General features: G+C 50.0%; 1 protein-coding gene across 7 annotated transcripts in view; it reads right to left on the bottom strand.

Annotated features, from left to right (window-relative positions):
- Window positions 1-2620: 2620 nt before the first annotated feature.
- GTF2IRD1 (GTF2I repeat domain containing 1) overlaps window positions 2621-16049 on the bottom strand; it is a 68771-nt gene continuing 55342 nt past the window's right edge. For 2 of the 7 annotated variants that reach the window (XM_052804182.1, XM_052804183.1), the window contains exons 23-28: window positions 10916-10963; window positions 7492-7569; window positions 5355-5547; window positions 4816-4853; window positions 3688-3824; window positions 2621-2874 (exon numbers count right to left, since the gene is read on the bottom strand). In XM_052804182.1, coding sequence (XP_052660142.1) covers window positions 2800-2874; window positions 3688-3824; window positions 4816-4853; window positions 5355-5547; window positions 7492-7569; window positions 10916-10963 — 569 coding nt within the window. In that variant the 3' untranslated portion in view covers window positions 2621-2799. The other 5 variants (XM_052804180.1, XM_052804186.1, XM_052804181.1 and 2 more) reach the window with 4 other exon arrangements.

Here is a 16049-nt window from a genome sequence, read left to right as displayed (position 1 = left end):
TCTAATTGTAATGGAGCAGATCCCATTCAGCAGATAATCACGTTATACACAAAAACTGGGTATAAAAATACCCTGCAACTGCAGGATCAAGATTAGGGAAGCTGCGAGAATTACAGCTGAGGGAAAACAGTAATAAAGCAATATCTGTCATTTTTCTGCAGTGGGAAGGGTCAGTGCTCCTGGGTCACAAGCAAACCCATGCACTGAGGGCAGGAGCTTTCCACCCCAGCCATGGGAAATGAAAAGTGGATGCTGTGGCCCTGAAACTCCCCGAAATTACAGCGGGAATTACTGCTATTCACTCCCAAAAATATATCTGTTACCAGAACCCAGCAGCCTCAAAACCCAACCTGGGGATGCTGGAGGTGCCAGGCAGTCGCGGAGCTACCCGACCGAGCAGACGGGGCAGGGCAGGAGCTGCCCTCCGGTGGGCGGGGTTGGAGGCACGCAGAGCTCCAGTTAATGGATCAAGAAACTTAGGGAAGAAAACCTGAGCCTGGAGCTTGGGCTCAGCCCGTGCCATAGCAGCACAGCCAGCCTTCCCCTGCCCCATCTTGCTAACCAGGCTCCGAGCTGGGGATGCTGGCGGGGAGAGGGAAGAGGCAGAGTGGGGAAACAGCCCTACGCTGCCTCCTTGCTCGGCTTCCACACACACCCCCTTCCCATTTACAGCCTTTACGCTTGCGTTCGGCTTTCTGAACTAAATCATTAGTCCCCAGCATAGCTCCCATGCCCTAATTTAACTCCACTGCCTGCACTCACCCCTGCCTTTCAGCAGCAGTAATTAGGGCCCGTGCAGGGCGCAGTGCTCCAGACCCATGCCCTGCGAGCAGCCTCCCCCCGCCGCCGGTCCATTTGTGGGATGCCGGGACCAGCAGCAGACCTGGGGCAGCCTCAAACATCTCCACTCATTACCAAACCGCGCCGCTGCCTTCGGTGCTATGGCATCAGACCTTTAATTTTTTAATGGCAAAAAAAAAAAAGAAAAGTCAAAATATAATCAGTGTGCCCTCTTAGCAGACACCTACTTGGTGGGGTTTGATCTGTGAATAAGGCCCTTTCAGACATTTGGGAAGAGAAAATCGTATTTTTACCTCTGAATCATGTTTCTTTGTTTCCTAATTGGAGATGCCACAGGTTTGAGCATCAGGCAGAAACATGAAAGACTTCAGATTTTGATGCCAACCACTCAGATGTCAAACTGTATTTCTAATTGGGGTCACTGATACAGATCTTTGCCCTTCTTTCTGCTGCTGCCTTTGTGCTGTCCTCTACATTTGTTTGGGCTTTTATTATCTCATGTGATCATTTGCATCTAACTCCACAGCAAATTCAAGTCCAGAGCCAGGAAATAAAACTGCAGCTGCCTTGAAACACTTCTACCCACCATCAAAACCCTCCCGTGGCCTGAAAAGACAGGGACTCGAGCAGACCAAAAACCTGTAAAACAAATAAAGCAGTGCATTGCACTCAGAAAAGCTGTCACGAGTGACTGATCCTGGGTCCACGACTGTCCACTCTCCAGCAGACCACAGCCGCCGCTTTCGGGGCAGGTTTGCTCCGTGAAAAGGCTGGGACCCATGCTGCAGCCTGAAGGGACGCCCAGCAATGGTCACCCCACAGTGACGCCGCGTGTTGCTGCTTGGGACCACACCAAAGCTATAAGCCCCAGGGCAACTCGCTTCACTGGTGGTTCCTGCTGGGCTGCATTTACCTACACACAAGCTGGGATGTTTCTTCTGACGCCACCCTCATGCCGGCATTAGCTCCTGCTGTGTCTCGTCCGTGCACAGCTCTCAGCAGACACAAAACACAAGTGAAATATGTGCAGTGGTTAGTAATAGAGGTCGGCGCCATTAGCTTCTGCGGCCAAACTCCAGGAGTGGAATGGAAGTAAAATTGCAGGAATTTCAAATAATAGCCCTCAATTTACCAGATTGCTTCTTATATGGAGCGAAGCGTCTCAGGGCACGCGGAGATGCCCAGGAGCTCCCCTGGATGCTCTCAGCAATGCCACTCGCAGCTCTTCGTCCTGTTTTATGGAACCTGTGGAGCATCAGCGGGATCAGCCTGTACTTACTGCGGGAGCTTCCCCCGCGTAAGGCATCAAAGCCTCTTAGAAAATCATAAATAGTGACAAACTTTGCCAAATGAAAATCTTTTCCTGGTTCAGAAGCTGGTTAAACACATACAACCGAAATTGCTTCTGTGCCTTTCCATGTCTGGGGCGGCAGGAGGCCAGACACGAGAGGGCTTGAGGGGGGATCTTGCTCCTTGGGGAGCCTGAAACCTTCCCGCTTAATCCAAACCCGCTTCCGCTCCAGAGCCAACAGGACTCGTGGGTGCAGGTCTCTGATGCTCTTAAGGGCTGGTTCCCTCGTCTGTCACCGCTGCCGTTTGGTACCGCTCCTCCTGCAGCTCTGTATGCAAATTTTCACACCTTTGATCTAAATTAAATGAAGCATTAAAACGTGTCAAACCTCTTGGTTTCAAGCACTGGTGACACTAAGGATTTTACTGAGCAGCCAAAGCACAACAAGGTCTGTCCGGGGGTGCCCTCCTGCACTTACTCTTACCTGTAAATGCTGTTTATCAATAATATACGTAATAAAATAAGTACTTTTAAGAGCAAGGCAACACTTTTTATTTTTATTTAAAAAGGCCTTGATGGCAGGAATATAGTGTAAAAATCATTGGAAAAACTAAAAGGCATTGATACATATTGGAATATACACTTTTTACATAAATTACATTTATTTATTTATTCTTTCATTTGAGGTTCTTATTCGGTATTGAGGTCTAATAGTTAATAGGTCCTGGGATCTGGACGTTTAGACCACCATAGTCTAACATGTACATGTTCATGGGCCATTGCTGAAAGAGAGGGAGAGAAAAAAAAGAAGGCAAAAGTCTCTGTTAGGACACAACACAAAACCATGCACACATCAAATCTCTGACATGTTCTGACATGGGCTGTTGCTCCCACTTTCCAAATAAGAGAAAGGAACCAACCCCAAACCAAAACACCACTGGCAAACCTGACAAAAAAAACCATCTAAGTTTATATTTCTCTTGTGCCTTTTTCTTTTTAAATTATTTTTTAAAAGCATTTGGTATCATCCACAACCGAAGCAAAGCCCTGAGGGAGAGCAGTTGGATGCTTCTCCCTGATTTCGTTTCCTATTTTCGCAGTTTCACTGCACGCCGGAGCTCTGCATCGCTCCCAGGACTGAGCGGGAGCAGCGTGCCCGGTGCAGCTCAGTCCACGGGGGAACCGCCGGGTCCTGCCGAGAGGTGCCACGGGGCCGAGGCACTGCCGCCAGCGCCTGTGTTTTAGCCCGGTGGGGTTGGGGATTTGCTTAAGCCTGTCTCATGTGCGGCTCCCGCTAATGCTGAGCATCCCCCTGAAGCACTCGGCAGGATTGATGCAGGAGAGCCCCGATGGGCGGCGGGTGCTTTGCTCCGCTGACACCCCCCCGCCCCCCCCCCGGAAACCTGGCAGGAAAAGGCAGCCCCAAAGCTGCGTCCTCTCCTTTGCCAAACCTGCTTGTGCCATTTTATGTCACACTTTATAGTGTTTGTGAGGCGGAGGAGGGAGGTGGTGACGGTTCGAGGAGAGCAGAGAGCAGCATCCTGAAGCAGAAAGATAGGTAGGCAGTAACCCCCCTAATATTTGGAAGGCTTTACCACAAGTGAGATCTGATTTGTTGATGATGTAGACTCCATATTGGAAGAGGAGGAAGAGGAAGATGAGGAAGAGGAAGATACCGAGTTCCCTTCGGAGATCCTCTTCCGCTTCCGTTTGGGAACGCTGCTGTCTTTCTCTGCAGGGAAAGAGGGAAGGCATGAGGTGTCCGAGCCCTGCGAGTGGTCCCTAAATGCGGGGATCCATCCCGCCACTCTGACCTCGCCTCCTGCTGAGCATCGCCCCACGGTGATCTGCTGTGCCACCACTGGTGACATGGGCTTGGCCTCAACAACCTGGCATGAAGCTGCCAGCTTTCCTCAGGCACCGGCAAAGAAAATCCCCCAAATTAGTGAATCCCAAACTCCAGCACTTACAGAGCTTGATATCCTACAGACTTCTGTCCGTGCTGGATGCTTTGGGGCTGTGAAGGTGCCAGCTGTGATGACAATATGCCCATATCTATATCTATATCTATCTATATATATCTCTCTATCTATATATATATCTGCATATATGATATACCCATATATATCTGCATATATGAAGTTTCTCTTGCACCTCTTTTTACATCAGGTTGTGGGCATGCTCTTCCTTGCCAGATCTCCCTTTTCTACCTAGCCATCTATTTTCATAAAACTGATAGGATCCTAATTATCTCTGGGGCTGCTAATTCTGACACATTCGATTAAAACTGGCTGAGATTTATTGGGGAGGATGGGACAGAGAGAGAACCGCATTCGCAGTGATCACAGAAACCTTGTTTCCTTAGATGCTCAGCTGCTAAACGATGGCTCAAATTAAGGGCTTTAACCAGTGAATAAATTTCTCATGGTGAGTAAATTGCTAATGGGAAAGGGATAATCAAATCCTCCAGAATACGCTGAAAGTTTGAGTCCAACAGCCCAGTCTCTCCCCAGCTCACAGAACTGCAGTCATCTAAGAGGATGGTTTGCTCCTGAACAGATGCTGAGCCTGACTACTTTTTCTGGGTAGGATCTTCTCCTCAGCCTCCCCTGGGGGATGCGGAAGGTTCACACACTTCCCCACAACCCCCATCCATTTTGCCTGTATATTCCCTCTGCCACAGGGCAGGGAAAGCCATGGTTTTTTCTTAGCCTTCCGCTTACCTGTTTGTTTGGCCTCAGTGCAGATTTCGGCAAATGGCCTGTGTAAGAGACAAGGGGGTGAGAGCAGGCGGACGCCGTGGTTTCTCCCCTGCGCACCTGCCTATGCTGGGACGCAGCCCACACCCTGACCCCAACCCTGAGCTTGCTCCTCCGACACCGCCCCTGTGCGGGGATGGGACATGGAGCCTCCCCACCGCTCCCTGGAGGAAAGCAAACTGAAATAACTCAGCTGGGGCTCTAAGCTGTCCCGTTATCTGCCCCTGTGCCATGGTCCTTCCCAGCATCATCATCTCAAACTGTGCAAAAAAGAGGGGATGAACCATCCCTGCTAACGCTTCGCTGTGCCCACCCATGGCCGAGCATATCCCTGCGGTGCAGGACAGCGGATGCTGGGGATAGAGTGGGTCCTCCACAGGTACGTGGTGGTGTGGCCCCACTCTGGTAGCCCCATGGTGACTTACCCCACTCGCGACTGGAGAAGCAAGGGCAATGCTTAACAAATAGAAACATTCCCCAGTCGCAGAGCTGGGGAAACTTACTGGAGCTGGTTTATAATCACCATCCGGATGCTCTCCCGTGCCTTCAGGATCTTCTCCAGCCGATGGATGTCATAGGTATTGGGGTTTCTGAAAGGGATATCGTCCGGCAACCCAGTAACCTCCACAGCGTCAGGACTGTCCCTGATGAGTTTATAGGGCACCATGACGGGCCGGTTCAAGCCCAGAGCCTCTCCTGTAATGGCAGAGCAGAGGTCAATGCACCTGCTTTACCACACAGGGCTCCGGATCCAAGCAGCTGAAGAACCAAGAGCCCTGGGAGGACTTTGAGAAGCCACAGCTGCCGTGATGCCCAACCTATGCTGCAGCCACATCCCAACCAGCCATTTCATATCTGCCTGCCCAGTTTATTGCCTACTTAGTCTCCATTTAGGATGCTGCCAGGAGGCTCAGGTGAGGGCTGTTTTACAGCACCAGCACTTGCACACCCACCTCTCCTCCGTGCAGAGCACACCCATCACCATGCTTGCACCAGCCCACAGCTGGGCCAGCAGCAGCAGCATGGGAGACAGCCCAAGAGAGAGGGTAAATGGGAGAGATCTGCCCATCTCCTCTTGCCTCTGGCTGTCAGCAGGTTTGGGCGTCACTGGGGTGGAGATCACATCCATCGCTCATCATCACATCACATCACATCACTCCTGCACATTTTTTGAACCACCACAATATCCTATAGTAGTGAAATACCACAATTTAATTCCTTGCTGCCTTAAAAGTAACTTACTTCTATGTGATTTAAATCTGCTGCCTACCTCTCTGGGTACCCCTTTATTTCCTGCATGGTGAGGAGCAGCGAACACCCCTCCCTCCTGTGCTGGTCCTGATTGTAAAAGGCTGCTCTTGCCTCACATCTCTGCAGCCCTCAAACCTGAAGGTGTGAGATGCCCCTCAGCCACGTTTCTGGCTTTCCTCGCAGGGACTTCGTCCCTGGAGCCTACCTGGCATCTTGTGCTCCATAAATGGTGCCAGGACCGTGGGAATGCAGGGATCTGCTGTGGGCTCAGCCCCCACACGGGGTGAGTGCTGCTGAGCTGGGGTGGATGGGGATGCTCAGAGCATGGGCACCAGCCTCCCCGGGGAGCTGCACCCATACGCTGGCACCTCCAGTGCGGCAAATCCGCCCCCAAAGCAGCACACAGCCCATGCTGCAAGCAGCACCCCAAAATAAACAGGGTTTGCGGGAAGGGCAAGCAGCCTTGACAATGGGAAACTTGAGAAAGGAGGGGAATGACATTCCCCACTGCTTTGCTATTATTTTGGTATTTTCCTTCTTCAGGCAATTATTTTGGGGAACGAGGCAAGACACCACACTGAAGTGGTGGGGTGACACCAAGCCGCCGTGGCCCAGCTGCACAGCCCTGGGGAGTCACAGGTTGAGAAATAACAGCTCAGCACTTACACAAGCTGTGCCCCAATGGCGGCGAGGGGACAGCCACAAGCAGTGGCAGCCCGTACCTGTGGGGCTGGGATGGTGACGCCGCTCGGGGCCGTGCATCCTGCGGCTGGCTCCTACACTGCCCCTGCCCTGCTGCTATTCCTACTGCACCTTTTCCCAATGACGGGTGAGAGGAGGGGTTTGCGAGGCAGCACAAGGAGCCTGCAAACAGCATTTTCAAATCTTCTTCAATCTCCTGACCTCCTTTTTCACTGCGGCTCCAGCAAGCTTCTCCCCAGCCGTGCCCCACGTCGGGCTGCGGCCGCAGCCTTGCTCCCTGCCTGGCAGGCAGAGCAGGCAGGGGCTGCCTGCCAGCAGGCTGGGGCAGGGCAGGCACGCTCAGCACACACACCATGGCTCACGCCGGCTCAGGACACGTTAAAAACGCATCAAAGGCTGACACCAGACTGAACAAATCCTGCTCTTTGGCTGTGTTTTTTCATCCTCCCTCCCCTCGCCAAGGATGAGCTGTCAACAAGAAGGTCACGGTCCTACCTGCCGGGAGCGAGACACGGGAACGTCCCTGGGGACAGGCTGTAACGTGAAGCAGTGGGACGAAACCTGTGCTGCAGCAGGCTGCCGCGCACTTGGCCTATAAATAGAGGCCTTCAGTCGAATTAATTTCAACTATGGCTGCTGTCAGCAAAAACAAACTCGCTTGGCGACGCATGCAGACGGGAGACTCACCGTATTTTTCATTGAAAAGCTCTTTCACTTGCTCTCGGAGAATCACCTTCTCTCCGAGCCTGTTGGCATCGTCCTCATCTGCAAAGCAAAAAAAGGACAGGGAATAACATATCCCATTTCTTTCTGAGCCCCTGGAAAACCCATCCCACTGTCACAACGCACAACCGTGTCTCTGTCCCTCTGCCCCAGCGCTGTGTGGGGACACCTCAGAGGCAGCTGCTCCGTGCTTGCACCTCGCGTCGCCTTTTAGAGCCGTGCAAAGTAGCTATAAAATGCTGCCAAATCTGCATTTGCCACGCACTGCCACAGCTGAGAGCATTTTACATCCACTTTGCGGTGCTGTAAATGACTGCAAAATATGCAAAGCAACGGAGACTCAGGCCCTCAGTGCCATGAATGCTCCCACAAGTGATATCAAGGAATGAGATAGCACTTTTATAGCTGGGCTCCTAAGTACAGTATTGTTTTATAATATGCCATATAATCAGCTTGGCTTTACTAGCTTTTTTAATTATCCTCATCATGCCAAACAGTTTCTCCTCCGTTCTCTCATTTCAGATGACGTGCCTATGTCAGTAGATTTTTCCCCCAGCTATTCAGCATCCTCAGGGGCCTCCAGGAAAAACAACTGGGGCCAGTACCGGCCCCCTTTGATGCTTTTTCACCCCGCAGGTATAAAGCACCAACTGAATGAACCTTATCGGCCTCTCGCAGGGGCCACCCCTCCAGCCCTGAGCCAGCCGGGGTGCGCAGCGCAGGGCCGGGTCGGTGAGAGGAGGCATCACCACCATGAGCCTCACCACACCCAAGGCAGGTATTTTCACTCAGGCTGGCACGCCACGGCATGGAAATCCAGGATAGTTACTTAAAACATCAAGGTGAGCACTGCAAACGTCAGCATCAGGGACCTGAGCATCCTCTGCTCCGTGTCTGCAGCTATTTAATTTGATTTTGAGCAATCACATGGTTTTGATTCTGATTTTGAGCAATCACATGATTTTGATTTTGGTTTTGAGCAACCACATGGATTGCAGGTTTTAAACGCAAGCTGAAAACCTGACGTCAATCCCTGCCTCCCTGCACGGGGCCCCAGAGCCCAGAGCTCAGCGCAGAAACCACACGCCTCAGCCACCCTGCTGCTGAGGGTCCTGGAGAGAAGCTGGCACCCTTAAATCACCACACCCGGCTACGGCGCAAAAAAAAGCCTCTTTTCCACCTGGAAAGCAATAGTTTTGCCTGGATATAACCAGAAAAAAAAAAAAGGTAGACGTTTCCACGAAGGAACCTCAGGGCCAAGTCGTGCTTCAAATCCAGAAATGGCAACAAGGCAGCTTGAAAGGGATGGAGCAAAAACTAAATAAAATAGAAGAAAATCAAATAACTCTTGCCAAGGAGCTCTGATTTTAAAGAACCTTGCCTTGCGGTGCCGCTCCCGAGGCTGCGGCAGGCCGGCAGGGGCAAACCCTGTGGGCTCCCTCTGTGACTTCCTTGTCATTGATGCTCAGTTTCTGGGCTGTATATACACACCCGTATGGATGTGTAGATGGTAGCAGACAAAGAAACACCAAAATTAAGTGTTCTCACTCGTTTAATTTTCTGGGACTGAAAAACGCAGCAGCTCTTTCCTTTCTGCTCGTGCCCCGAGCAACCGGAGTGCAAGAAACAAGATCCCAAGGGGGGGGTGTTTCTGCCTTGCAGTGGGCAGGACTCCCAAATTCCCATCCAAGGACACAAACATATGCCATGAAAAACCTGGAACTGAGCATGCAGAACAGAGAAGCCAGAGAGGAGGCTCCAGCCAGTGGCACCACTTCCCAGGGACCTGCCCCTCCATCCCCAGGCAGCTCCGGGCAAGAGGGATCTCCATCTACCTTTGGCTTTATCCATTTGGGTTTGGGAAATAATCAACTCGGGGAAGCCACTGGCACCCCTGGGATGTGCTGAGTCCTTCCCATAACACAGGTTTATGCATGCTGCTGGCTTCAGCTCTGTGTTATCATTTTTTTTTTAATTAAAAAAAGTAGCTAGTTGATTGTTTTTTTCCCAATCCTGCTTGCCTGAAGCAAGGACCCCTGCACTCCATAGGCACTCACATAAAAGTGGTCACATTTTTAAAGCATCATTTGCTCTCTTCCAATAGGACTTGTCAGAGCTCGACATTTCTTTTAGAAACACCAAGTCATATTTAGTAGTTAGCAAAAATGGGGTTTAGGTGTCTGCTGTTGGACAACAGGATCCAAAACACTGCCTATTCCTCTAGTGACTTCAGAAAACCACAAAAAAACAAATGCAAGGTATCCCACAGATAAATAATGGTTCTGTCTGGGTTTGCGATGCCACGTGCAGAGCCCTGATCTCGGCAGTGAAGCCGCAGCACGGCCAGGCAGGGTACCCGGCAGAGCCTTTCTCCTCCCCATGCCACCGCCAGCATCCCAGGGTGCTGCTCCAGGCGATGCACGTCCTCCGCCCGGCCACCACGCTCAGAATGACAACGTCCCGTTACCCAAACATCTGGTGTGAAGCCCATTTCATCAGGGAAACAGCCACTGCCCAACACATCCCACCAGGAAAGCGGCTCAGGTCCCTTCTTCAGGCAATCCCACTCGTGTCAAAGAAACACCCAGCCCGGGTAGGCTGCTTACAGCGGTCGGGATCTGGCCCTGAATCTGAAGAGGATAAATACATGCCTCTTCCCCCCTTCCAGCTTGAATGGGTGCAATTCAATTACACCCCTGTGTAAATCCAGAATAAACCCGCTGACTTTACTGAGGCCATTCCACAGTAACTCAGGTTTAAATACAATTAGAATTAGCTCAACATATGCATGTTTTCAAAGTGGAGCTATAAACTTGAGGGAGCAAGCAATTAACATCTAGACATGTGGCCAGAATCCCAGCCGATGGGACTAAGGCTAGATCTGCCAGAGATACGCCGTGTCCTGCCACAGATACAGGCACTTTACTCCTGTAAATTAGTATATATATTAAATCCCCAGAGCCTACATGACTACACACCAACCCTGGCCCAGAGTATGTGTTAAAGCAAAGCAAAAATAACCCCAATCCAAATCTGTGCAAGCTCTCCTTGTGAATGGCAAGTGGATTTTTTAACAAATTAATTGCTTGGACACATGGATAAGCTGAGGATAATGTGGCAGGTTGGTTTGTCTGGAGCAGAACTGGCACCAATGCCCAGGGACTGCAGCAACAGTGCTTAGAAATGCAGAGAGGATTAATAACAACAACAATAAAATACTGTTAAACACATCCTGCATCATTCAGTTCTTGGTATCACAGGGAAACAGAGCAGAGAGGAAAAAAAAATACCTGAAATTTGGGGGTTTAAGACATTTTCATTCCCATATTAAAATGCAAGTGCATTTCTTGTCTGCTACCATCTACGATGCATCAACTGAGCTACATACCATTCAAGGCAGCATAGGCTTTTTCCAATGATGTTATCCGTCTAGGGGCTACAGCACAAGTTAAAAGAAGACAAAAAAAAAAAGAGAGAGAAAGAAAAAGAGAGCCATGAGTGCTACAGCTTGGTTTCTTGGTCACAAATAAAAGCAAAACCCAGGATGACACTGTCCCTAGCAGCTTAAAATTCCTCCGGTCCTCCAGTCCTGAGGCCCCTTGGCACAGAGATTCTTTTGATAGCTAAATAACTGCCCAGTTTGCTGGGCGGGCAGGCTGGGCTCTCCACAGTGTACCAGGGACCCGTTTTGGGATGTGCTTCAGCCTGTGAGCATCCCTTGAGCTATGCCGCACTCCTGAGCAGCTCAAGGTCCACATGTGCCCAGGGACGTGCGGCCGAATTGCAGCGTTTGCAGCACGTGCCAAAGCAGCAGCGGTTGTGCTGCGTGGCTGCGCCGGAGGAGAAACAATATATCTGAGGTTAAAGCAGATGAAAAGCGAACAGGGAAACTGTGTCAGTTCTGCAGTAACGGGGGAGAAAAAGGGATCCCTAAGGAGAGGCTGGTGCTCGCCACCGACGCTGAAGTGACGAGCGATATCAAAAAGAAATTAATTTCCTGGGGAAAAGCAGCAGCAACAGGGCTAGGGCTAGGATTTGCATGATGGGCAAAAGGTGGAAATGAAGTGGCTCATCATGCCAAAGCCAGCAGCCATGGGGAGAGCTGGTGAGGGGGACAGGGGCTGTGGGTCACAGCACCAGGGAGGCCCTTGCTGCCAAATTGCAGCACGTGGGCACTGACAAACTGGAGGGGATGGGGAGGAAGAGAACAGGGGTGCTCGTCCAAATTTGCTGAGCAGAGATACGAGCAATCTGAAGTAGCTCAAAATATGCATCAAACATTTCAAGCAGGCTCAGGAAAGCAGGTATTGCAGCACACAGGGCACAAGAGCTCTGCCGATGCCTCCGGCCTGACTGTTTGCGTGGGGAGAATGCTTTGGTTCAGTGACAGCAAAAGAACAGAAATCGTGGGTTTTGCGCAGGGCAGCTGCAGGTGCCGATGTTTTGGTGCAGACCACAGTGAGGTAGGGCAATGAGCCGGACCCTGCGCTGCCTGGGGCTGCAGGTGGACAAATCCTGCCATAAGCAACTGGAGCACCACTGCTTGCTGCCACGCAGCAGGACCCAGCCAGAAAATAAGTGATGCTGCCCATCGCCTGGTCCCCTGGGTGACACCCTGCCTGTGTGGACACCCTGCGGGCAGCACCCACCGCGCAAAATGTTTAGGCAAATACACAATGCAAAGGGGAAGAGATGTAGATGGGTCATGCAGGTGCTCAGAAAGCCATGCTAGAGTCCAAGCCAGGAGGGAACGCAGTCCTGGCATAGCTGCTGTCAAGGAGGAATGCAGGCAGGAGCATGGTGAGGAGCGCAGGCAGACTGCAGGCAGGAGTGTGGGCAGGCAGCGAGGAAGAGAAGCATACAGCAGCATCCTTCCAATATGAATCAGAAACAGTCTTGGAAGGGCAGCACAGCATTTCATTTGGTTGGTGGCAACTCAAAGGCACTTGCAGTGTTTCAGGTGAAGATTTCAAGGTGCCGTTATGAAATCATGCTGATTAAGAAAGATAATTAAAACTTCTTGTCCTGGTAACCCATGTGTGCTGCTCAACCTTAACCATAGGAGGCATCCCACCAGGCTCACAGCTGCTGTGCTGCGAGGTATGGAGCGCATCCCTAAGTGCCAAACCACAGTCGGAATGGAGCAGCACCCATCTCGCCATGCAATGAGCACAGTGAAAAACAGGGTCTGGGGTCTCTGAAGGACATGGCAGGGTATGAGGCTGGCGGGGAGCAGGGGGAAGGCAAGAGCAAACGCGAGGGCTGGGATGAGCTGGGTGATGGTGCTGCCTTCTCGTCGGTGTGAGGATGCCACACGCACAGGGGAAAGGAGACAAAGAACAGGCAAAGAAAAAGGTGACTGGAATCGCAGAGATGCTTATGAACAGACTTTGAAGCTCCACAGCTATTCACACTATCTGCTTGAATTTTCACCTTCAGACTAGAAACACTGACCAGCTCAACACTAAAAAAATAATTTACCCCAGATAACAGGAAGGCAGGTCAGAAGGAAAAATAACCCAGCTGCTCCTGCAGGGGTTAAACATCGGGGCTGCAGGGTGAAGGGAGAGGGGCAAGGATATCAAAAAGCAACCTGGTGATGGAGCAAGATGCGTTCAGCTCCCATCACCACCCCATCAAGTGCTTTCCTCTTTTTTTTTTTTTCTTGCTAGGAGTTTCCAACGCGAGGCACATCTCATCAAAGTCTTGAGGAGGATTGTGCTCTTGTGATTAAAAAAAAATATATATATATAAAAAGGATGCCTGCATGTGTGGGTTTTTTAATTAAAGAACACTGCCTGCCCTACTTTATTAATTGGAGTATGGGAAATAATCTATCAGGGTGGTAGGGAGTTTGGGGAATAGGACAGATGGAGCTGGTGTACATTTTCAATCAAAGCACATAAAAATTAACATACAGAAAGATTTTTTTTTTGTGTGCTAGATTACTAATGCTTGATATTTTTTTTTTCAAAGGCTCAAATTAAGCCTGTTTTGTATCTCTGTGCCTCAGGAAAGAAGAAAAGAAAGGAGAAGCGCTGTGTTTCTAGTGCTGGAGCTTCACCCCTGCTCGCTCACTTCTGTTCTAATGCCGAAAGATCACTCTGCTTTCAAAAAGGGGTTTTGAAGGTCTTTTTCCACAGAGCAGAGACCAGCGGTGGGGAGAAAAGAAACTGGAAATCAAAAGGAAAATCTCTGGATGCCAGGAGGGTTGTGCTCCCGGGTTAGAGCCCCCAGGAAGCCATACGGGTAAAGTGCTGGCAGAGGCACCAGCGACCTCGGGGCCATCATCCCATCTTTGAAAGGCTGCAAATCCACACTGCAGAAGGGGGTTGCAGCCACTGACCTCCTCCAGGCGCTGGGGAGCACCACTGGCTTTATTTTTCCAAAAAACAGCCTCATTCCCCCCAAATAAACACCTTCTGCAAACAGCATCCCTGCAGGCACGCACCCCCAGCCACCTCTGCGCCGGCAGCCTCACCCCCCACACACACTGTGACACATTAGAGGGGAGATATCATCTCAACAGAGAAATTACAGATTATCTTGAGAAAAAAAGCGCATGAGGCGCTCAGATTATATTGAAATCCTTTTATCTGTTTCAGTCTCACTTAAAAAATGGGTGTCCCCAAAAGAGAGAGATAAGGAAGCTGGTTGTCCACAGTCCTGCAGTTATGTGGGATGTTCTTCGCAATGCAGGAGGTGCACGACTTGTTAAAAGCAAATTAAACCCTGTAATTTAACCTAAAAGCAACTAAAATCACCCCAAAATGATTTAAAAAAAATTAAATATCCCTTAAAATGCATACTTTTCACGTAATTTTTGGTCAAAATGATCCACAAAACCCATGACTTCCCTTATATTTATAGAGTCATCTCCTGGGCTTTCCAGCTTTTAGAGACCTTTGCAATGCCATCCTGCTTGGGAGTAACTATTGCTGTCATTTTAATGCTCCTCTGCGAAATAAAAGTGATTTTCATTGATTTTGTTTTAACGCCAAGCACACACTTCTGCTGCTGCTCTTCATTTTACATGGCAGGACTTTACTACACAAGATTGAGGTAAAAAGAACACTCTTAAATTTAAATTTTTAATGATCTATGGCTAGTTGGAAATCATTAATTTTGTTAAGGCAGATGAAAAGTGATCAAAGCCAAGGCAGTGAATGTACCACTGTGTTGCCACCATCCACTTCAGTGTAATGGGGTGGAAAAGCAGACCAGAGGTTAATTGCTGTTAACGGGGATTTTTGGGGGGCAAAATACAAACAGCTTTTTTCTCGAGGAGACATTCTGGTGGTAGTCTAACTACCGGAAAATAATTATAAGTCCTGGAATTGTCTCCAAAGATTTAGCAAATATATAAAATAGTCTATAACAAATTGAGATGTCAAGTAAGAAAAAGCCCTCACCTGCGACTGCTCTTATTTAAAATTCCCGTGGGAGGAGAGAGAGCGAAGCCCCAAGCCTGGCAGGCATGCTGTGACCTCCTCCCAAGCCCACTCGGGTACCACAATACACAGAATAAAATATGTCTTTGGGTTTGTGCTAGCACGGGCCAGCCCGTGGTGGGAGCATTCAGCTGGAGAAGGAGGGGAAAAAAAAAAATGTTGTGCATCGAAAAGAAAATCAATTTCCTCTACATCTCTATTTATCAGGCTGCGTTTCCCAGCCAGCTGGCAGGTTGAAGTATTTGCCTTCTGATGTGCTCCTTTGTTAATGTGATTTGTGTCAGATCAGCGTCTCTTAACGTAATTATACCGATTACGGCAGAGGAAGGGGAAGACAAGATGTGGCTGGAGGAGTGGATACATCCTCAGCTTACTCAGGCATTATAGCCATGTAATTCTGTGGAAAACCAGAGTTCTGCAAAACTTGCATTTCACCGAGGGCTCGTTCAAGGTCCAGCCGACGCGAGCCAGCACCTTGCTGCTTAGGACCAAAAAGATAGGAAGTCTAAGGCCAAGGTCCCTGGAGGTCTCAGGGGACATCCCCATCGTCTGGGCTGGGCCATACACAGGGATGCAGAGGGTTGACACATGGACCATGCTCTGGACTGAATTTCTCAGACAGCTCACCTTTTGTTAGAGGCCTCTCAGGCATCTAACACCTTTTTGCTGTTCCCAATAAGGGCATATAAATGTTTTCCTCTGTCATATTTGTCTTCCCTAAATTGTGCCATCCCCATGGAGGCTGGCCAAGGAAATGGGAAGCCATCAATAAAGATGATAACGTTTTTTGCACCCATCTGTGCTCTTCCAACAGTTGTAATTACAGACATTTAAAACCAAGACATGTTTTTACCCATGTTTCTGCCGGCAGCAATCTTTTCTGGGCAGCCTAGAAGCGAGAGGCGGAGCTACCACAGCGATGCACGGGGAAGGACACGGCTCTGGGACAGTGATTTCTGCAGCTGGGTACGGAGCACACCCCCGACACTCCATCTTCCCCTCTCTCACGTCTCCCCCTGTGTATCCACACACGGGATACCCACGAGCCGGAGAGGGCTTTCACTACCATGC

This window comes from Harpia harpyja, chromosome 12 (genome assembly GCF_026419915.1).
Source record: "Harpia harpyja isolate bHarHar1 chromosome 12, bHarHar1 primary haplotype, whole genome shotgun sequence".
NCBI lineage: Eukaryota > Metazoa > Chordata > Aves > Accipitriformes > Accipitridae > Harpia > Harpia harpyja.
Note: the sequence above shows the minus strand (reverse complement) of the source record. Positions and strands in the feature narration are given on the sequence as shown.